Here is a 21,654-nt window from a genome sequence, read left to right as displayed (position 1 = left end):
ATACCGCATGGCGCAAGACTCGGATGACCCTCTTTTTATAATTAATATCATTGTGTGGGTGTGTGTTGTAATCCTCGCGATAGTGGCGCTTCTCTGCCCATTACCGCGTAGAGTTGTACGGTGATGAACCATCTGATGTAATAAATGTGTCATCAGCCTCCTGGGACTGATGTTTGTGTCACATTTAAGTCTTCTCTTACGAGGGGACGCTTCAAATTCACTATCCCCACTTTGTAATATTGAATCTATTTCAAAAAGGTTATCCTGGCATTGGGCAACTTGATCAGACAACACTTAAGCGGTGAAGGTAAATTTGTCTGTTTGATCTCTAAAAAATATTATAACTTGTCTTCTTAATATTTAATTATGTGATTTTTTGCTATTTTTTATATTGAACTGCTACGATATACTGTATAAATAAAAAAATAAATTTTTATATTGGATTGCTATGATATTCAATCTATTTCTAATTAGTAGTCTTGATAATGCATATCCACTAGTTTCAGTAAAAAAAAAGACCAGTACCACTACTACAGATCGGGTCATTTGTCCCGGTTCCAAAGGACTATTTGTCCCGGTTTTGGAACCGGGATCCGGCTGCCGGGACAAAAGCCCTCCCGGGTGGTAGAACCGGGACAAAATGTCCCTCGCGCTAAAAAATCTTTGCGCCCTGCGGGATTCGAACCCAAGACCAATTGCCTAGCGCATAACTTCCTTGCTAACTCACCTAAGTAGTACATGTGACTTTGTAAAGAATAACTCTTTTTTGAACTATCACGTGGAGGGGCATTTTGTCCGGATTGGTAACACCAACCGGGACAAAAGTACAAAAGTATCCTTTTGTCCGGGTTGGTGTCACCAACCGGGATAAAAGAGTCACCCTTTTGTCCGGGTTGGTGTTACCAACCGGGATAAAAGGGTTGGGACTTTTGTCCCGGGTGGAGCCACCAACCGTTGCCAACCGGGACAAAAGTCCCCTGTCCCCCGCTAGCCCGGCTAGCCTTTGGACCTGGGACAAAAGCCACTTATTATTTTGGGACCAAAGGCAATCGGAACAAATGGCCTGGAACACATGCCTATTCTGTAGGAGTGTACTCCACATTTTCAGAACAATAATACAAGCATTTAATTAGGTAGGTCGGCACGGCAAGAGAAAATTCGCGACTAGTAGTAACCAAGGCCGTGTTTAGTTACAAAAATCAAAATTCCAAAAAAAATTTCCGGCACCTGCATGGAGACTTAAATCTAGACGAAATAAAAAACGCATTGCGACTGCTGTCTGTAAATGGCGAGACGAATCTAATGAACCTAATTAGGCTGTAATTAGATGCTAAATTGCTACAGTAATGCTACAGTAAATAACCTCTAATGACGGATTAATTAGGGTCATTAGATTCGTCTCGCGATTTACAGACGAGTTCTGCAATTATTTTTGTGATTAGTCTATGTTTAGTACTTCAAATGTAGATAGATGTCTTTTCAAAATTTTTACAGAGTACAACTAAACACGGCCCAAAGTGTCATTTGCGGCTCTAGGCAATAATGCCAAAACGTGAAGCATTCGATGGACCCTCTCGGGTTGGCTGAAAAGGCTGGTCGATCAAGTTCCTGCCTGCCGCCGCTGCTCCCTCCCTGCTCGTGCTAAACGAGTCCCGTTTCACCGCATCATCCGCGAAACACGAACCCAGGCCGCGTTCCCGTCCAGGTGCGACGCCGACGCGGCACGTCGCGGCGTGGGCCGGGCGAGCACGGCCGAAGCCTCTTCCTCCAACTCGACGCACTCTTCTCCCTCCAATCATACCACGAGGCCTGTCGTTGTCCTGCGTCTCCCGCGCGGAATTACCATACTCTCCCACCGGCGGGTCCCGAGCTGTCCCGCGGCCTTCCTCACCACGGAAGGGTACAGGGGTAATTTGCCGCGGATACAATACAACCCGGCGCGTGCTATTTTTAAAAGTGCTGGGGTCCCCGGCCGTCGACGAACGCCACCCACACGCCCCGCGAAAATGACGCCGCCGGCGAGCGAGGGCAAGCGCGCCGGCGGGACGGAGGAGCCGCTGCTACCGGAGTTCTCGGGCGGCAGCCATGGAGGCGGCGGGGCGTCGGTCTCCGGGGCGGTTTTCAACGTGTCGACGAGCATCGTGGGCGCCGGCATCATGTCGATCCCGGCGGCGATGCGGGTGCTCGGCGTGGCCCCCGCGCTGCTCCTCATCGCCGCCGTCGCCGCGCTTGCCGACGCCTCGGTGGAGTTCATGCTGCGGTACACGGGGTGGGCCGGCGGCAAGCGGGCCACGTCCACGTACGCGGGGCTCATGGGCGACGCCTTCGGCCGCGCCGGCGCCGCCGTGCTCAACGTCTTCGTCGCCTTCACCACCACGGGCACGCTCGTCGTCTACCTCATCATCATCGGTGAGCTGTTGGCTGCAGCGGGCGCCGCGATCCTCCATGGAGGAGGACTCTGGCCGAACCGATTCTGACAGCGCGGCGTGCGCGTGGTCGTCCGCAGGGGACGTGATGTCCGGGAGCGTCGGCGGAGGAGACGACCACGCCGGGGTGCTGCAGGAGCTGTTCGGCGCGCAGTGGTGGACGGGGAGGCAGTTCGTGCTGCTCGTCGCCGCCGTCTTTGTTCTCCTGCCGCTCGTGCTCCGCCGCCGTGTCGGTGAGTTCGCACCCCAGTTGCGCCGTACTTTCTGAAGTCACAAACAACAGTTTGGTTGAGGTTAGTTGCCAAAAAAAAAACAGTTTGGTTGTTGCAATCGCGTGACAGCCTGCATAAACCGGTGAACAACCTGATTCTGAACCATTCTGATCTGACATTACAAATCCGATCTGGAACTGATGATATGATGAAGCAGTAGGACAACGGCCAACGCAATGTGGACTTGGATCGGATCCCAAGTTTTAAATAGGGCGCCAGGTAGCTGGATGACAACGATCACTAATAAACCTCTAGTGCTGTGAGCTCTGACCTACAGACTGTGGCCTTTCTTCTTTCATTTTGCGAGGATACGACCATATTAATTTGATTTGAGCTGGAGCGCCTAACTTGCATGTTTCACAGTTTCACATTGCAGTAACTTAACTAGAAATCCGATATTAGTAAAAAGGTAGGCACCGCTTATTGGACGGCAAAGTTCAGCGTGCAAATGTCGCAAAAATTCAGCTCAAACATATACTGTATTACTTAGGAGATTTAGAAAGAAGTTAGCTGGCATAAGCATTTGCTGGCACGGTCATTTTGCATGCTAGAAGATCGGAGCGCGCCAATAATGCAAATTTAGAATCTTGGCTCAGCTTGAAGGCTGTTGCAATTGTGTCTACGGTATTAGTTAAGGCAACAGGCTAGATTTTTTCGGGCATATGTATCAATAATTAAATACAGAAAGGAGCTCTGTCGATTCGCTCTTTCTTATTGGTTTGAGGATCAACTCCCTCCATTCCAAATTGTAGATCATTTTAACAAATCTAGATGCATATTTTTTACCATACACCTACATAAACAGTATATCTAGATAGATCATGCAATGAAACAAGAGTTTACAATGCGTTCATTCATTAGGCTTCGGACGAACCGTCCCATTAGTTACAGTTACATTGGTACTTATAGTGTCCTCTTAACTATCATAAACCGAAGATTACAACTTTTTACCACTCTACTTATTACATGTATATCCGTAATTTCCATTTGGGCCTCCTTTACAACTCAGATACAACTCCGAAGGGCGTAACTTCTGGGCTTCTGTCCAGTCCTGCGCTGAGAGAATCACCAAGAGCATTTCTAAAATCTACTCTCTAAATCATCATTTAGAGTCATTTGAGTAAAAAATATTTTCTATATTTTTGCGCTTTCCGACAACTTTTCTATATCTTATGCATAGTCTAGAGAGTCATTCTCACTCTTCATCTTTGGATAGCGAGAAATCCGGAATACATGATGTCTATATTTGGATATCCAATTGAAGAGCCTGTCGGAGGGTATTTTTTTTACCAAAATTTCTATTCCTGTAAACTAGAAAAGATATAAAGAGTCTTTTGGAGATGTTGTGAGCCTTCGGTCTTCCCCCTTCGGCATAAACACCTTGGCCCTTCGGCCTCCGGTTTTTCTTGTCGATCAGGGCCTCCGGATCACTCCTTGGTTGTGCTGGTGTGGCCGTCGAGCTCAGCGAAGATTTTTACCCTTCAGCTTACAACAAGTTTTAAGTGTGCTCTCCAAATGATCCCTTTCTTTGGGATTGCACGCCAGAGGGAGTGGAGGGCCTGGTGGCCAGCGATTTAGCTGAGCCTTTAGTTAATGGAAAGTGCTTTTCCACTAAAAAAAGGTGGTATCCCCAACATACTAAACCCTCGATCGTTCGTTCGAATCATGCATAAGAAGGAAACATATACTCATAGCTTGCACGGCACTACAATCAGCAGCATATTCTTGGACATCATTGTTCGTTGTATATCACATCCACAAAAAATTCACACAAAACACGGGCCACAAGACATGACCAGCCAACCACAACCTGGGACCTAATTGTCAGCTAGCGGTGGAGCAGAGGAAGCAGGGCGCGACGCGGCGCGCCGGTCTCATCCGGCATGTGTGTATGTGACTCAGCTCCTATCTCAGCGCGGCCCCTCCCGTCGTTTTCTCGCCACATTTACACGCCCCCGAGCCGCCGTATCCCAAACATACACGCGCGCACCGAACACCTCCCCCAGGCTCCCAGAGCTTCACTCCTCTCTGCTCCCTCTCTCCCAGTGAAGACTAAACCATGGGGGCGTCCAAGAAGCCGCCGTTCTCGGCCACGCCGAGCGCCGGCCGGGAGAGCGTTGCCGCCGAGGAGGCCCCGCTTCTGCCGGCGGAGCACGGCGGCGGCGGCTCGGCGTCGGTGCTGGGCGCGGTGTTCAACGTGTCGACGAGCGTGGTGGGCGCTGGGATCATGTCGATCCCGGCGGCCATGCGCGTGCTGGGCGTGGCGCCGGCGGCCGCGCTGATCGCGTGTGCCGCGGTCCTGGCCGACGCCGCCGCCGGCTTCCTGCTCCGGCACACCCGCGGCGCGCCGTCGTCGTACGCGGCGCTGATGGGGGACGCGTTCGGCCGCGCGGGGGCCGCGCTGCTCAACGTGTTCGTCGCCGCCAACGCCGTCGGGACCCTCACCGTGTACCTCGTCATCGTTGGGGACGTGATGTCCGGCGCCGCGGGCGGCGGGGACGACGCCCACGCCGGGGTGCTGCAGGAGTGGTTCGGGCGCCGCTGGTGGACCGGCCGGGAGGTGGTGCTGGTGGCGGCCGCGGCGATCCTCCTCCCTCTCGTGCTCCGCAAGCGTGTCGGTACGTGAGCCTATGCACACTAGTGTTGCACTGCGCGCTGCTCGTGCTCCGGACAGGGGCTGCAGCGTCTGGAATAGAATCTCGCACCATATCTTTGGTGACGGAAAGGTTTGGGATAAAAATCAGCAGAGAGCCAGTGGGTGCTTGTGTGATTGTGTCGTCGTTTTCAGCTGGCCAATGGTCATCATGTGCTATTGTGCTGTGCTAAATACTATGTAGAACATGTGGGACAAACAGTGCATGGACATGGTCCTGCTGTGGGGTTGGGAAAATTGGCCGATTCCGGTGTCGTGAGCCGTGACCTGCCGTGCTACATTTGAAAAGAAATTCGTACGCGAAGGGTGCGAACTAAATCGTCCAACCAATAATGTAACGTGTGCCTCGTTTCATCTCATCGGTCATCGACGCTTACAAACTTGCTCCAACATGCAGATTCGCTGAGGTTCACATCGGCCCTCTCCATCCTGCTAGCGGTGGTGTTCATGCTCATCAGCCTGGGGATCGCGGTGTACGCGCTGCTCAAGGGCACGGCGACCATGCCGCGGATGCTCCCGGACTTCTCCAGGCTCTCCTCCCCGTTCGAGCTCTTCACCGCCGTCCCCGTCATCGTCGTCGCCTTCACCTTCCACTTCAACGGTAGTAATTGCCAATGCAACGTGTCCCGCGTCCCGTGTGCCGCGCGGCGCACGGCGTACGAATCAATCGCACACTTGCCTCACACTGACGCGCGCGCACGGCTGACGCAGTGCACCCGATCCGCGCGGAGCTGAGCAAGGCGTCGGACATGAAGGCGGCGGTGCGCATCTCCCTCGTGCTCTGCGCCGCCATCTACGCCGCCGTGGGCTTCTTCGGCTTCCTCCTCTTCGGGGACGCCACCATGGCCGACGTGCTCGCCAACTTCGACCGCAGCTCGGGCGCCGGCGTCCCGCAGGCGCTCAACGACGCCGCGCGCCTCAGCTACGCGCTGCACCTCGTGCTCGTCTTCCCGCTCCTCTTCTTCTCGCTCCGGGTCAACGTCGACGAGCTCCTCTTCCCCGGCAGGCGGCCTCTCGCCGCGGACACGCGCCGGTTCGTGTCCCTCACGGCCGTGCTCATGGCGGTGCTCTACGCGCTCGCCATCGCCATCCCCAGCATCTGGACGCTCTTCGAGTACTCCGGGTCCACGTTCGCGGTCACCATCTCGTTGATATTCCCCGGCGCCATTGTTCTCAGGTACGCCATCGCATCCTCTATGGTTTTCTTTCTACAACAAAGTTTCAGAAATCCTGCATATGCCTTCATGTCGATGGCTCAATTAAAAAACAGGATTGCTCGACTACTGAAGTTAATTAGAAACTAACGCGCCAGTTTGCTTGCTCTAGGGATGTTCATGGAATAGCAAAGCGGAAGGACAAGGCTTTGGCGGCGACCATGATCATTCTGGCGGTGGTCACGAGCAGCATCGCCATTGCCTCAAACATCATGAGCTCCATCAGCGACAAAGTCAGAAGAGGCCATGAAGCTAGCAGATGAAAGTTCAGATGAATCGAGGTTAAGGTTTGTGCTTAGAGAGAATGAGATACTGCTACGGTTCATGAGATGCATGTTGTAGATGTGTGCAAAGAAATACCTGCCGGCCATTATTGTTGTATACTTTTGTACTGATGAGTGGCGATACATGTACTATGTATAACAGTAATAGTAATGGATAATATATTTTTACATGCATTTACAATGATTTCCCTATCACTGGTATCTTTTATATACCTATATGCCACGCATCGTGTCAATGATGAAGAATCCATACTGGTGATTTCACTAACATCAGTGGATCACATCAGGATTTATCCGTGATAACAACTAGCCGGAGTGAGCAAACGTGCAGATACAGATTGTTAAACAAAAGCATAAACACAATCCAGGCCAAAAGGTTGTTGCTGTTTCTCAGACTCAAGTTGCAAATAAAGGGGTAATGGTGTATCAATACATACTTCATTTCAACTTATAATTGACACGGGTTGAACAGAAGTCAGACGCATGGTAAAAAATGAACAGAACCGACAGGTTTCAAACTTCCACGCACATGCCCAGGAGAAGAATATCTGAACATTCAGAAACACAATCTTATTACAGCGACAAAGACTGGATCATCCGGAGTTACTTCAAGTGCACAGCTGTTTGAAATTGTTGTTATTTCCATGGTAGCTACAGAGAAAAAAAAATGGAAAAAGATGAACCCGCTCTGATCTACAGGTTTTCTTGGCCCATTGGTGATTCGGCGGTTCTGATCTACAGACTTCCCTTCAAGCCCTTAGCTCAACATAGGAACCTGAGATCCCTGAGGTGCCGATCAGGGAGATCTGCAAGTACCAACAATTAAGACATGAATAAGGAGTCCTGAACATATGCAAATTCACTAGCTTAAGTCCTTGCAAAACAAGCAGTCTCGATGTGCATCGAAATGAGAACATAATTCCATACATGATTGAGGTTGAGCAGGACATTATTCATTTTTTGTCAGAAATAATTCAATGGAAACCGAACACTATACACGTGCAATTCTTACAAAACTGCTTGTCTGCTAGTAATGTCACAAGTGAAAGAAGACCAGACAACATCGGCCGGGTCGCCAGGTATCAGTCAGAATGCATGTTTGTTTTGCTGGTTTATGGTGAAACTGAAACATTTACCAATTTCTTCATATTTCACACCTGAAGTGCTCGGTTGGATGCATTTTCCGGTACCAAGAGTTCTATGGTATACAGGACAAACTAATTTAACAAGCCTTGCCACCTGTTGCTATGGCACTCGGTGCATGAACACTCACAGCCAGCTATGGTTGGTTGTTAATGTACTTTCCTTGAACTTGCAAAATCAAATGGTCAAAAGGATTATGATGATCATAGTAGAATGAATGGCATAAGATTGTTTGACATGCTGAAAAAAGTAGCCACCCCACCCCTATCTCTTTTTGTACCAAGTGAAATATAGTCGATACCAGGAACCAGGAACCCACTGGTAACTGACCAATTAATCCCATTTTTTTGTTTTGGAAATCATGGGCTTTCATTTAGTATGGAAAAGAATGCATGCTTGTGGGAAATACAGATTAGATTCTCTTGAGATAGGCAAAATACCAAGCTTGAAAAATTCAATGATAAATCAGTCAAGCAATGACCAAGCTGTTGCTAGGAATACAGCAACACTGCATATGGAACAAATACCGAACATAATCTTAATGCAAACTAATCCACACAGAGTTATATGCAGAGAAACTTCTGCAAGCATCACGAACCACAAAAGGTACTAGAAAAACATATTTCTACAGCATAATACGACAATGAAGTTGTTAGAGGAGTCAAGGGCCTATTGGGCCTTAGCCCATTAGGGTTAATTAGTCGCTTGCTTAGGGATCAAGTTAACCTCTCTATATAAGGAGAGGAGATGTATCAATCTAATCAAGCAAGAGATTAGAAGGAAAACCCTTCTCTCTTGCCGGCTGTGGGCGAAGCCCCGCGGCCGGCATTTCCAGCGCCCCTGCAGCCCTATCCACCACCACGATCCAATCTGTGAACAGTACCCGCGGGTACTGTAGCGCGACAGCAGCCACCGCCCCATCCGTCTCTTCCTCCTCAATCCTCTCAGCCCAACAGCAACCATAACGATCAAAGGCGTTTGCGCGAGAGGATGCCTGCCATGTGTCTGCGGTGGTGCGGCTGCAGACTGCTGCACGCGGCCTCCTAGCCCGGCATCGACTGCAGGAGATGCGCCGGGAGATGCACGAGGCGGCCTTGACGGCGGTCGACCTCGGCAAAGGGGAGAGCTTCGTCGCCCCGTCGGACGGCCACCAGCAATCGCGCCGGCCTGCTGCTGTCTTCAAGCGTGAGCAGGGTGTTGTTTCCGCGGTCGGCGAACTCCAACTCTGCGGCAACAGCGGTAGGGGAGGCGGTTTCCTCCTTGTCACCAGCGGTGACGCACTGTCTGGTGCCACCGCTTTTCGCTACCAGCCGCCGCGAGGACGTCTCCGCTGGTCGCGGTCCCGATTAATTCCAGGTGGCCGTACCCGTGCACCCCTCTCGTTCCGATGGTCTCCATGGGATCCAAGTGGCTACATACGTTCAAGTCCAGCATGCGGAGAGTGTCCGCCGTATCTTCAGCAGTCAAAAATAAAGAGTCGCGGTTTATTTAAAATAAGCCGAGATGTAAAAGGCTTGTTCCTAGGTGTTCGGTTTGCGTCTAGTGGAGTCATCATTAGCGTCATCGTTAGGTTGCAGCTCGAGGACGAGCTGCATGCCCAGGTGGGGTGTAGTGTTAGAGGAGTCAATGGCCTATTGGGCCTTAACCCATTAGGGTTAATTAGTCGCTTGCTTAGGGGTCAGGTTAACCTCTCTATATAAGGAGAGGAGATGTATCAATCTAATCAAGCAAGATATTAGAAGGAAAACCCTTCTCTCTTGCCGGCCGTGGGCGAAGCCCCACAGCCGGCGTTTCCAGCGCCCCTGCAGCCCTAGCCACCGCCACGATCCAATCTGTGAACAGTACCCGCAGGTACTGTAGCGCCACGGGTACTGTAGCGTCAGCAGCCACCGCCCCATCCCTCTCTTCCTCCTCAATCCTCTCAGCCCAACAGCAACCATAACAGAAGTAAACTGTACAGCAGGAACAAGTAACATTCAAAAGAAACATACCTTTCCCCACTCAGAACCTATGCCACTGCATCTCATTTTGAGGTGTATCATTTTTGTCCCCAACTCAGTCTCCACCTTCTTTCTTAGATAATTTTCCTCAGGACCAAAGGATTCCAGATATGTCATGTAGCGATTATATGCAGCTTTAACAGCATCTTCGATATAACCAGGCAAGGGACCCACATTCTGCAAAAGGCTAGCTTGGTCAGACTGATATAAGCACAAAATGGAAAGAAAAAAAAAGGGCACAGGACGCAGAGAATTTGAGATAACAAATACTGACCTCACCAGTCAGGCCACAAAGATCATCAAGAGCCATTCTTAGGGTAACTAAGGTTCCACTAAATTCTTCACATGCCTCAGCTGCACGAAATACATTTTTCAAAGCCTCTTGACCAGCCTTATCATCAGTAGCTTTAGATACTGCTTTCTCCGCTTCCCGTACAAGAGAACCTGGAAGTTCATTCCAACTAGCGGCCAACAAGTCCTTAAATGCAGACTCTATCTCTGGGTCAGATATTGCAGGCAAATGCTTTTCGTTCGAACTGAAGAAGCGCCTCAGGTTCCATGAGATAGGATTGTTACCACCTAAGTTAATAACATTAGCAAGCTAATCAGCACTGAGAAGTTTGAAGTAAAATGCTAAATTAACATAACACCAAAATGAAAACAAATAAGGGGTTGGGAAAATTGGGGCAAAATGTAACATTTTCGTTGAAGATTACATGGGGCAAAACATTATATCCTCATTTCAGCCCATAACATTCTAAAAAAACTCGACCTGCAGGGGGTAAGACCGCCCCCACAACATTGTATTAAGAAGGAGGCCTTCTCACACAGCTGAGAAAACACCCGAACCCCCGCCCCCACCCGTACATAGTGGCCCGTTGCTCATGAGAAGGCCGGTCCACAATTGTGGCCCGTTGCCTGAGCCGGAGCCCAACTGTGCTTTGGACGTGGGGTGAGCGAGTTTTTTTTTTCACTTGAGCACCAACATGCTGAACCTGGGGTTCGAGCACGGGTGGGCTGGCTGCACACCGCGAGCCTTCGCCATCCGAGCTACTGCTCGGTCTCAGTCCATAACATTCTCACGAGCAAAACCCTTTACTCCAATCAGTTCCTTGCTAAACCACAAGATACCGGAAAATGCGATGTAAAACAAATCAAGTACCAGTACCTAAAAATTAAAAACTGTCTCCTTCAACCTTTCTATTAACAGAGCTAAGCTAGGACTGATGCTAAGTGTGGGGGCAACTGCTACATCTTCTCTCAAACCAACCCTATGTAACAGCCATCAGCATAACATGGACTAACCCTAAAAGCCTAAACAGTCAAATCTCAAATCACCCCTGATGCCATGCATGAAAAACATAAACAACAATTAATTGTTGCTAGTTTGTCAAAGCCTGTATACTCAACAAAAGCTAGAGAACCTTTTGTCAAGTTGCTTCAGATGCAAGAGCCTGCTATCTAGAAGCCAACGTTCTAGCTTTCACGAAACATCACTCAAAATGAATGTGTCCTATATAATAAATAAATAACAAAGTGCGCCCATTCAATAGTTCGAGTAGACATCAGCACAGAAAGAAACACCCCAGGACCACACATTTCACATCTGAGCTGGTGTTGAGGCAACTCCGAATCTTCATGCTAATACTCAGAGCTAGAGTATGTCAACTCCTGTCAACCACAGACTCCCGTACAATAATACTCTCACCTACGGACTAAGTTATAGTGTCTGGTCGTGCAGTAAAATCTTCCCACTAGCATCAATCCAGAGTAATTTTAATCCCTCTAGTAATTAGGGCAACCATATCTAGGAACATCCTAACAAGGAAGCAACCCGGAGGCACCCAAAAAGAGATCGACCTGATCCGGGCACCATCATGCGGTACTATCAACAATTAGTCACATGGAGATGCGGGGACGATGAGCACCTGAAAGCGCAGCGATCGGGCGCGAGAGCGGCGCCACACCGGCGGCTGGGCGGGAGGCGGCTGAGAGCGCCGAGGAGGCGGCCGGGGCGAGGCGCAGGAGCCGGCGCGCGGCGGAGGAGGAGCGGAGGGCGGCGGTGGCCATCGCCGTGGGTCGGGGAGATCGCCGCGAGTCGTAGGTTGAGGCCTTTCCTTGCGAAGTTCCGTGGGATGGTCGCTGGTCGGCGATGGCGATGGACGGACGGGGTGGGTGTGTTCAGCGCTGTCATTCTCGGGTTGTGCGGGCTGGGCCCGTAACTTCGCGAACAAGGCTCTGTTGGGCTGCCGGTGGATTGGCGGGGTTAGGTGGGCTGGGTAGGCTGCCATCCAGTATTTTACAACTGGCCTTTCTCGGTTCCCTATAAGATCCTCTGATCTTCTAAAAAAAGATCCTCTGATTATTTTCAAAAAGATCCTCTAATTATTTTTAAAAATAGCCTATAATTATTTTAGAATCATCTAAAAAAATTCCTTAAATTATTTTTAAATAATTAAAGAAAAATAAAACCGTACTTTTTCATTGGAATTGGATTTATTGACGTATTCAAGAAAATATGATACTCTCCGAACTTCCAAAGCAAAACCTTCACATCACTGCTTATGCAAGCACCAAACAGTCCGTTGCGCAGATCAATATTTGACAAGCTACCTCTCCCTTCGTCAGATATTCCGTGCCTTCAGAAGCATCAGATATTCAGATTGTCAAATCATTCACCCCTGCCCTCTAATGCGACCCGAATTCACATCGCATTAGAAATAGTTCATTAGCAGGAAGCTTTCGTCGCTGCCGGTTCCAAGGAGTGGTTAGCTGTTCCATCCTCGCATTAGAGGGCTACGAACACGCGGCAACAATGATTTAGTTTTGCTGATGATCCCGTCATCTCCATCATCACCCAAACGGATAACAATACATAACAGCATGCCTCCAAAACGAACCGTCCAATTGAGTCGCTACAAACGAGAGCCGCCGCACCGGCTTTCAGGTACTTGAATCTTGGATGGCAATCCGGGGGTTGTAAAACTTTGAATCACCCTAGAAAATCAAAGAATATACTGGAAGCCTAGATAGCTTGGTTAAACTCTTTTACGTACTTGTTCCGTTCCAAAAATATAGTTTATTTTAATTTTTATTGATTTATAGTGTTTATTATGTATTTAGATATAACGTATGTAATCTATTAATCTAAAAAATTAAAATGGATTATATTTTAACGGGGAGGGAGTACTACTAGAAAATAAATGGTAAAAAAAAGCGTTGAGTACTTTATGCTGACGAAGCCTCTATGTTTTCGCCATTCGGAGCATAATAAATGGCAGTTAGTTAGTTACCACGAAAATCACCTTAAGATGCATATAAATTATGGAATGCGCTTAGTTTGACCAACTAAAGCGCTGCTGGTTCCCGGGCTGGGGGCCCACCCGTCATGAGTCAGCCAGGTAACGAGAGCTCTCGACAGATAAGCACTCTGAGCTTCTCCTGCTCAGTTCTTAACCGGAAGAGGAGAGGCTGCTTCCGTGCCAAACCGCCCCCGTCCGCCCCTGATTTTTTCCGCAAACCCTCCTCGCTAATAACGGCGCCGGTGGGCGGAGCCGGCAATCACCGCTCGCCTTCCTCCTCGAGGCTGCCGGAACCCTAGCCCTCCCCGCCCGGGGGTCGCCGGCGGCTGGGGGATGTACCCGTCGGGGGCCGTCGTGGGGGCGGCGCCCGCGGCGGCGCCGAGCGCGGCGGCGCGGGTGGACAAGGCCACGAGCCACCTGCTCATGGGGCCCGACTGGGCCGTCAACCTCGAAATCTGCGACATCCTCAACGCCGACGTCTGGTGAGCACACGCTGCCTCCCACTCCTCGTCGTGTCTGCCTGGCTGCCTGTGTGGGGAATTTTGGTGCGGTGCGGAAAAGTCGTGGCCTCCGATAGTATGTTTTATTGGGTGTGGCACGCGCAGTCGCCGTTGCGTGTTGGCCAAATTTGCTACTACTACTTTACTACTTAATGATATCTCAAGTACAGCAAATATGATCTTTCGCCCTCTAGAATCGGGTGTTTTTTAGGGTGGAATTTCTGCTTTTGTCCCCTTGCATCCTCTTCCTGATAGGCTATGACCCTTTTCGATATCGAACTTTGCCTTCATAGCTGCATGGGAGGATGGGATGATTTGAGGCTGTCGTGGGGAGAAGTCAATCAAAGTGAGAAAATTCATAAAGAGCAGTAGCTTCTAGGACAATATAACATTTCGATATTTTTTCTGAACTACTTTCAGTAAGTGTTGCCCATTTTAGAGATAAGGAGTGAAACATTTTGTTTAATGTATCAGAATCCATGGGAGGCTGCGCGGAACAAATCATGCTGACACTGTCTAACTTTGTATTGTAATGATTATTCATGATAAGGACAAACTATGGCGGTATGGCCCCATGCTGTTGACATGCAGACACAACCAGCTTGACATTGCAGTTTTGTTTGTAACTGTATGGTATTCATAGGTTTTGGTCTTGTATTTGGGACCCCATTCAGACTTTACCTCTTGGTACTTGGTAGAATCTGGGCTATGTTTTTTTATTTTTTATTTTTGTGTTTTGACTGACATGAAGATGGTGTTGTTCCGCTTACAATATCAGGATTGGAGAAACTATCAGCTTATCATACTTATGTTTGAACATCTGAATCTGAATCAGGCAAACAAAGGATGTGGTGAAGGCAGTGAAAAAGAGACTGCAGAACAAGGACCCAAAGGTTCAGTTCTTTGCTTTGACGGTATGTACTTTCACTATGGCATGACTAAACATGTGAGGCTTTTTTATGCTTCACTGCACAATAAGCATCCAAGCTTTATTTTCCTTTGTTTTATTCATAGCATTTACAAACTGGTGCAGCTTTTGGAGACAATGATGAAGAACTGTGGTGAATATGTCCGTTTTGAAGTTGCTGAACAGCATGTTCTGCAAGAAATGGTCAAAATTATTCAGAAGAAGGTATGTAACATTCTTCTTTGCTTTTGCCTTTCCTATAATTTTCTCATAGAGTACAAATTTGAACCAGATTCTTTGTAGCCTTGAGTATTTTCTGTAGTAATGTATGCATTGAAGTAGTTCAGTGCATTATTGGAGAGCACACTAATCCCCATGAATATTTTGTCTGAAAAAATTAGAATCTCATGGGTGAAACCATCGATAAACTGGTCTTATCATGTGAAAAAGATAGTTGTTTGTATCATTTTTGAACTGTTGTGTCAGATATTCTTCTCTCCCAAATAATGTCCATCATCTTGGTGGTGGTGGTGTCGTATGTGTGGCTGTGAGCGCATTGCTCCTGTTAAATACTGCACCAATGAGTCATCATTAGTATCAGAGCATCAAAGTGGTGTGCAGGGGTTTTTCATGTTCACATGCTCACAATTCCATATTCTACAGTTACCAGAACACACCTTTTGCTTTTGTTTTCAAAGTCCTTTGCAACTATAAGTCACAAATCTGTGCCCCGACTTCACTTTTGAAAGTATTGTTTTAGTTGAGATAATTGGTAGAGCAGCTTCTCTTTAACTATCACGACATCAATGGCTTACCTAAGTTCCGTTGGATCATTTTTCATTTGACACACCATAGTTTTTGGTTCTGGAAAGATCCATTTTAGTTTATTTGTGATCCGCTCCTATATTCTTTTTCCACTACCTCTTAAGAACTTGACATATTTCTGCTACAATTATAAGCAATTTCTCTTTTGGAATGTGCTTTCAGAATGATATGCAAGTAAGGGATAAAATATTATTACTTTTAGACTCCTGGCAAGAGGCATTTGGTGGACCTGGAAGTAAATACCCGCAATATCATTGGGCATATCTTGAAGTAAAGGTATGCAAATTAATCCCTGTTTGTTCCCCAAATCGAAATGTCTTTTTATTTTATGTGTTGTCAAACAATATAATGTTTCCATCATGCATGGACAGCGTGGTTTCAGAACCATGTCCTGCATTCAACATGCATCAATAGCATGATTTTGCCAAAGCACCCCTTACTTTTCCGGCAAAATTGAGTTTTGGCTACTCCGAAGCATGACATTTGAAAGGAAATGTCAAATATGCCACCCCCACCCCCACCCCCATCCCACTTTTCTCTCATTCCCTATCCTTTTCTCTCATTTCTAGGAGAGAAAAGATGGGAAATGAAAAAAAAATGGGAGAGACAATGGGATATTTCAACACAACAGAAACTTGAGTGGTGTCTTTCCAAGTACAGAATATTGAGTGGCATTTCTTTTTACAAATTATGTTTTCTGAAGCAGCACAGATCCATTTCTGCCTCTTTGGCTTTTCTGAAAATAATCCTTTTAATTGCTTTGCTAACTTTCAAGTTTTGTTACAGACGACAGGTGTAGTGTTCCCAAAATGTCCTGTAGATGCCCCACCAATATTTACACCTCCTGCTACACATAATTCTAGTTCGCCCAGATATGCTACAGGAAGTCTGAGTGACAGAATGTCCTCAGATGTTGAGACTCTGAGGTTATGCCCCTTTCCTTGGCGTATTGGACTCATTTCGCATTTTCTTGCCCAGTTAATCTGTCTCGTGATTTTAACAGTTATTTTTTTTTACAGTTTAGGGGACTTGAATAATATTCGAAATGTGACAGACCTACTGAACGATATGGTGCATGCTTTAAACCCATCTGATCGCACGGTATGAAAGAACTGTATTATCCAAAAGTTGTGTCTTTAGACCATGCGTTATTATTTGCAGCATGTTTTGCTCTAATTGATGTCATTGACTGACCTCTTAAATTTATTTTGGACTTAGGCTGTTAACGACGAAATTATCACAGATCTTGTGACCCAATGTCGCTCAAATCAACAAAAGCTTTTGCAATTTGTCAGTTCAACAGGGTAAACATTTTGTTCTGTAATTGTTGCTGCTCCTTTCTCTTTGATCTGCAATGGTTCCCTTTGTTCTTTCATATCCATTGTAGCTTATTGTGGTCATGCATTGTTGTATCTGTTGTATAGTATGCATGTGACTTTTGAGGTCTTTAATGTTTCTAGGAATGAGCAGTTACTAAAGCAAGGACTGGAGATAAATGATTTCTTACAAAGTGTAATTTCAAAGTATGATGCTGTGGTTTCTGGTGCTCCTTTGGCGGTTGAAGCTCCAGTGAGAGAGACAATTGAGACTCCTAGGGAGGCTCCTGCAGTAAAACCATCTGCACCCCCTGAAAATAATGACATTGCTGATGAAGAGGAAGATGAGTTTGCGCAGCTAGCTCAAAGGTACTTCTGAATAACCTGTAGAATACCAACTTTACTTTCTTCACAATATGTTAGCACTTCATGCTTTTTACGCATCTGCAGGAAAAACAAATCTGTAGTAAACAGCGATGATGCATTATCAAGCACTGGGGACCTCGCCCTTGTACCCATTGATCCAGTGGGTTCGGAGTCACCATCTTCTGTTGCAAGCAATGCATTGGTTCCTCTTGACCCAGCTCCTAGCAGCAGCACTGAATCAAAAGAGCTGGATATGATCGACCTCCTAAGCCTCACCTTGTGCAGCCCCACTCCTGAAACCTCAACAGATTCTCCAACACAGATTCAAAATGGGCCTCAGCAACCTACCATTACCAATAATCAAAATGGGCCTCAACAACCTACAGTTATAAATGGGCAACAATATCCTTCTGGTGTGCCACAATACCCTTCAAACTACCAACCTCACACAACAAACCAGGTATATGCTCAACACAACAGCAATTATGTTGCACCTTGGGCCCAAACCGGAGCATATCCACCTCAGGCTCCAGTTTATGCATCTGGATATGGCTACCCTGCACCGCCCTGGGCTGCACCTACACCTCCAGCTGTTGATTCTAATCCTTTCCTTTCGGCTAATTACCAAGATCCACGCCCTGTTACTTCTGTTGCTCAGGCAGCCACCTATGCACCTCCCCCAGCTTCATATCCCCCTTCTTCAATCTCAAATGCACCATTTGCAACCCCCCAGTCAATTCAGCATAATAGTTCTGTGGGTTCTCCACCAAGCAACGGGCTGACTGCCGCTCTAGCCCAAATGAACTTGAATCAACAACCAAAAGATTCTTCACAATCCTCTAGCAGACCATACTACATACCTGACAATCTATTCAGCGATTTGATTGACGTGAAGAGTTTCAGTGGTGGAAATAAGATTGGCGGGCCCTCTACCATGGGTAGCTCAAATGGTGGTCAGCCGATGATTGGTGGAAAAAAATAGCCAAATAGGGTCGTTTGTCTATACGGCTGGTGGTGATTGGTTGCTGCTGCTTATTATTTACTGTTACTTGGTTCGATGTACATTTGCTGTATATCACCGTTGCCTCGTTTGGTTGCATTGGTTGATTCGTGGGTGCTACTATTAAGTTAAACTGAGATGTAGACGACACTTGATGTACATAAATGATTAATAGCATTTCTCCATTGCAGTGGACGGTAGTGACGAAATCTGTTGGTATCTGAATCCTTCCTATCTCCTGTGTTGATGTTGCATGTACAAGCAGGTCGATCCTGTTTATGATCTTATTTCCTCGATCTCGGGCTGGCTGGCTGGTGATAGTAATGAAGTGAACGTAAAGGGATGCAACTCACATTCTGCAGTGCAGTCTGGATACTGGCCACGAGAATCTTTGTTCGACCTGGACCACGAGCAAAGAGGAATCTGAATCAGCCTTTGCTAAATAATCGCACTGTTAGTTGTTTTAAGGGGGGGGGGGAGTTATTTTCTTTACTTTTTCGATTAAGTGCGATATTATAGGCGTAAATTGGTAATCCTTAGGTGCATCTTCAGTTCTTTTTAATTTAAAATTTTGTGTTAAAATTTTAGTATATTCGCTTCAATAGTATGCAGGATGTAAGGTGCTACTATAGGCCCTTTGTGGTCTTGGATTATCACACCTGCAGAGGCTTGACCTGTCCTTTCAACATAACTTCCATCTACATTAATTTTAATCCATCCTTCCTCAGGCGGTCGCCACAAGAGTTTGGCAGTTTGTTTCTCCTTAGGCACTTCATGCTTTTGTTTCCTTAAAAAGATATTAAGCGAACGCTTTCCTTTCTTATACATTTCTTTATGGTCCTCCATCATTTCCATTTTTCTCCGCACAGGCATGCTGCCTCGCACGCAAAGAGCACAAACAACAGTTGGCACGGTCGTGTAATCGTGCTCTTCCGTTTCTTTCAACCCTCACGTTTGCATGCTGTTTTAAACAGAAGCCGACAATTACAGTGTCAGCACGTAAACCATACAGTGCTGATTAATGTGCAAATGTCTCCAAGCATCAATGCCAAAGAAAAGGGCGCAGATACGGTCAAGATAATCGTCGGGTATCTCGTTTTGACAGCTAAGTTTCATTTGAATTTTCAAGAGAGAGCCTGAGCCTTACAGAAAACTGTCCCCGTTCGCTCACTTCTCTCGGCGGTAACAGTGCCATTCGAGATATTCTGATGTCGACGAGTGATGGTGCTGCCGTTAATTCTCCTGCTAAATTGCCATTTCTGAAAGCCAATCCTGCCACCGGATTAACTCCTGCCAACCTTAGCCGTCTGGCAACTCCGGGAAGTTCAAAATCCTCGGGAATTCAAATCGCAATGTAAACACAAACGCACGCGAGAAGAATAAATCCAGTTGAAATCGAAATCATCGATCGATTTCATTTTTCGAGCCTGCAAAAAAAAAAAAAATCCTCTGAAGTACGAACGCCGCCGTGAATCCGTGATGGCCATGGCCAGCAGCGACCGCGCCTGCGCGTTGCTGCTGCTGCTCCCCGCCGTGGCCGTGCTCCTCCACGGAGAACCCGCCCGCTCGTCGGCAGGCTTCCCTCTCAGCGGCCAGGCCACCGTGCGGCTGCCTCCGGCGCCGCACCAGCCGCGCTTCGCCGCGAGGGCGGTGGTGCTCGACGATGCCAGGGCAAGCGTGTGACGGAACCTTTAAATTAAAACTCTAATTAAGGTAATGACCGTCGTTTGAACACATCGGGCACATTAGTTTAACAGCTTAATCTGACGATCCTTTATCAACTCACGGACCGATCGAAACATCACCGGTAGTTCCACGCGAAGGTATACGCAAATGGTACAAGCACGACATATTACTTAAAAATATAAACTCAAAGAAAACGAAAACAATAAGTTTTACAAACCGACTCAAGTAGATTTACAATAATTTACAAAGCTTTACAATAGATGGTCTGAAATTCGAAATCAAAAGATCATACAACTACTCTAGCTTTCACCAGTTCTGAACTATCAAGACCGGTCAGACCGGTCTGCGCAAAACAGAAAGGCCGCACACTCAGCCCTCAAGCGTATGACCCGAAAAGTCCTCAACCCAAGAGTCTCTCTCCACCACTTCCCACCCCTCTGCATCTCTGCGGATAAATTTAACGCAGCAGGGGCAGAAATCGACGTCCGGGTGTCCTGAAATAATAATTGTGGCAACAAACCCTGAGTATGCTAATACTCAGCAAGTCTTAACCGACCAGTTGGTATAACTTAGCCCACATAACTAGACATGCAAGGCTTTTGACTGGTGGTTATTTTTACAGAAAGAGCGGCTAAAGTAGTTTCCTTACTTTCATTATTTTAGCTCCAGGTTCTATATAAATGAACTCTCATCTAATATTTGCATAGACCCACTATAGTAATCATGGTGGTGCAAGCAAAAATAATTCAATGTACTCAATATTTTATATAAATATACATAACTCACATTCTAATATTTTGCTAAGATGCAGCAAAGAGATCAAGGCCCTCATAACTGCGAGACACGGCGAATCGATCTGATTTAACCTTGCAAGGTAGACCTAACCAACATGGCACGCATTTGCCCCGTCGGACTATACATGTCAACCATTCCCATCCCTGTCTCGAACTACAGAACCGCCCTATCTGCATATAGTCAGCCGAGCCCTACGAGAGACCACCAAAAGTAAACATATGCATCCCGGTTCTCCGCGGCCACTCGACTCGCCCTAAGGGGTGGGTAGAAGTTCTGTACTTTCGAAGCAAGGCAGTACTCGGCTTACCGGTTTCGACTACCTCCTACTCCCGGCATGCGGTTAGTACAATTCAATCCCCGATCAGCTCTGCCGACAACGACCGGTCCTTAATTGACTCAGACGGGGCTAAGGCACCCAGAAACCCTGTCCTGCGGCCATACCTATACATCATCTCCGTCCGGTCTCACATCTCCATATCCATTTCAATACTCAAGTACTGTAATATAAGTAGACATAACCTATGTCTCGCGAGTAACCGGAAATTACTCGACTTCTATATATCCTATATCTCGTGAGTGACAAGAAGTCACTCGACTTTTACCGAGAACTCCTAAGCATAGCATTACTATCGTCCTATCATGCTAGTATAAACTCAAGGAAACCTAGAGATCATGCAACTAGGGTTTCAACCAATTTCTATACGTAATGCACAAATAATAGATATATATAGATGTCATAATTTAAATTAATAGATTGTGCTCCGGGGCTTGCCTTGCGTCTGCTGCTCAACACTGGGGTGAGTTGGGCCTTGGGCCGACTCTCCACGATCCTCCTGCTGCGGGGCTTGCCCCTGCGGCTCCTGTGGCTCTGCAACCACCTCGAACACGATTCCTTCAGCAGCGGCGTCTATACGTATGCATATGATATGAGAATGTATGCAATATAATTTGAAACTTTGAAATAA

The 21,654-nt window shown here is 47.3% G+C and overlaps 3 protein-coding genes across 6 annotated transcripts; 2 read left to right on the top strand and 1 right to left on the bottom strand.

Moving 5' to 3' along the window:
- Positions 1-1,970: 1,970 nt before the first annotated feature.
- LOC120708515 (amino acid transporter AVT6C-like) lies at positions 1,971-7,041 on the top strand. Of its 3 annotated transcripts, XM_039993807.1 has the most exons (5): positions 1,971-2,409; positions 2,507-2,659; positions 5,749-5,952; positions 6,063-6,528; positions 6,678-7,041. In XM_039993807.1, exons 1-5 carry the CDS (start codon positions 2,007-2,009, stop codon positions 6,826-6,828), a joined length of 1,377 nt encoding a protein of 458 aa, XP_039849741.1. In that variant the 5' UTR covers positions 1,971-2,006; the 3' UTR covers positions 6,829-7,041. The 3 variants fall into 3 exon arrangements, with proteins under 3 accessions (XP_039849741.1, XP_039849742.1, XP_039849740.1); XM_039993808.1 differs by lacking the exons at positions 1,971-2,409; positions 2,507-2,659 and adding an exon at positions 2,701-5,316 and having other exon boundaries at positions 6,622-6,750; XM_039993806.1 differs by lacking the exons at positions 1,971-2,409; positions 2,507-2,659 and adding an exon at positions 2,710-5,316.
- Positions 7,042-7,233: 192 nt separating this feature from the next.
- Positions 7,234-12,158, bottom strand: LOC120708514 (succinate dehydrogenase subunit 5, mitochondrial-like). Its single transcript, XM_039993805.1, has 4 exons — positions 11,921-12,158; positions 10,267-10,571; positions 9,984-10,169; positions 7,234-7,655 (listed from the first exon to the last, which is right to left on the bottom strand). The coding sequence occupies exons 1-4, from the start codon at positions 12,060-12,062 to the stop codon at positions 7,599-7,601; spliced, it is 690 nt and encodes a 229-aa protein (XP_039849739.1). The 5' UTR covers positions 12,063-12,158; the 3' UTR covers positions 7,234-7,598.
- A 1,283-nt stretch (positions 12,159-13,441) lies between these two features.
- On the top strand, positions 13,442-18,433 carry LOC120708513 (TOM1-like protein 6). Of its 2 annotated transcripts, XM_039993804.1 has the most exons (9): positions 13,443-13,776; positions 14,630-14,708; positions 14,828-14,926; positions 15,689-15,802; positions 16,313-16,452; positions 16,546-16,627; positions 16,745-16,830; positions 16,987-17,211; positions 17,293-18,433. In XM_039993804.1, the coding sequence occupies exons 1-9, from the start codon at positions 13,628-13,630 to the stop codon at positions 18,188-18,190; spliced, it is 1,872 nt and encodes a 623-aa protein (XP_039849738.1). In that variant the 5' UTR covers positions 13,443-13,627; the 3' UTR covers positions 18,191-18,433. The 2 variants fall into 2 exon arrangements, with proteins under 2 accessions (XP_039849737.1, XP_039849738.1); XM_039993803.1 differs by having other exon boundaries at positions 13,442-13,776; positions 16,313-16,627.
- The last annotated feature ends 3,221 nt before the right edge of the window (positions 18,434-21,654 follow it).

The sequence above is a fragment of the Panicum virgatum genome, chromosome 5K (assembly GCF_016808335.1).
Source record: "Panicum virgatum strain AP13 chromosome 5K, P.virgatum_v5, whole genome shotgun sequence".
NCBI lineage: Eukaryota > Viridiplantae > Streptophyta > Magnoliopsida > Poales > Poaceae > Panicum > Panicum virgatum.
This window is presented reverse-complemented; position numbering and strand designations above follow the sequence as displayed.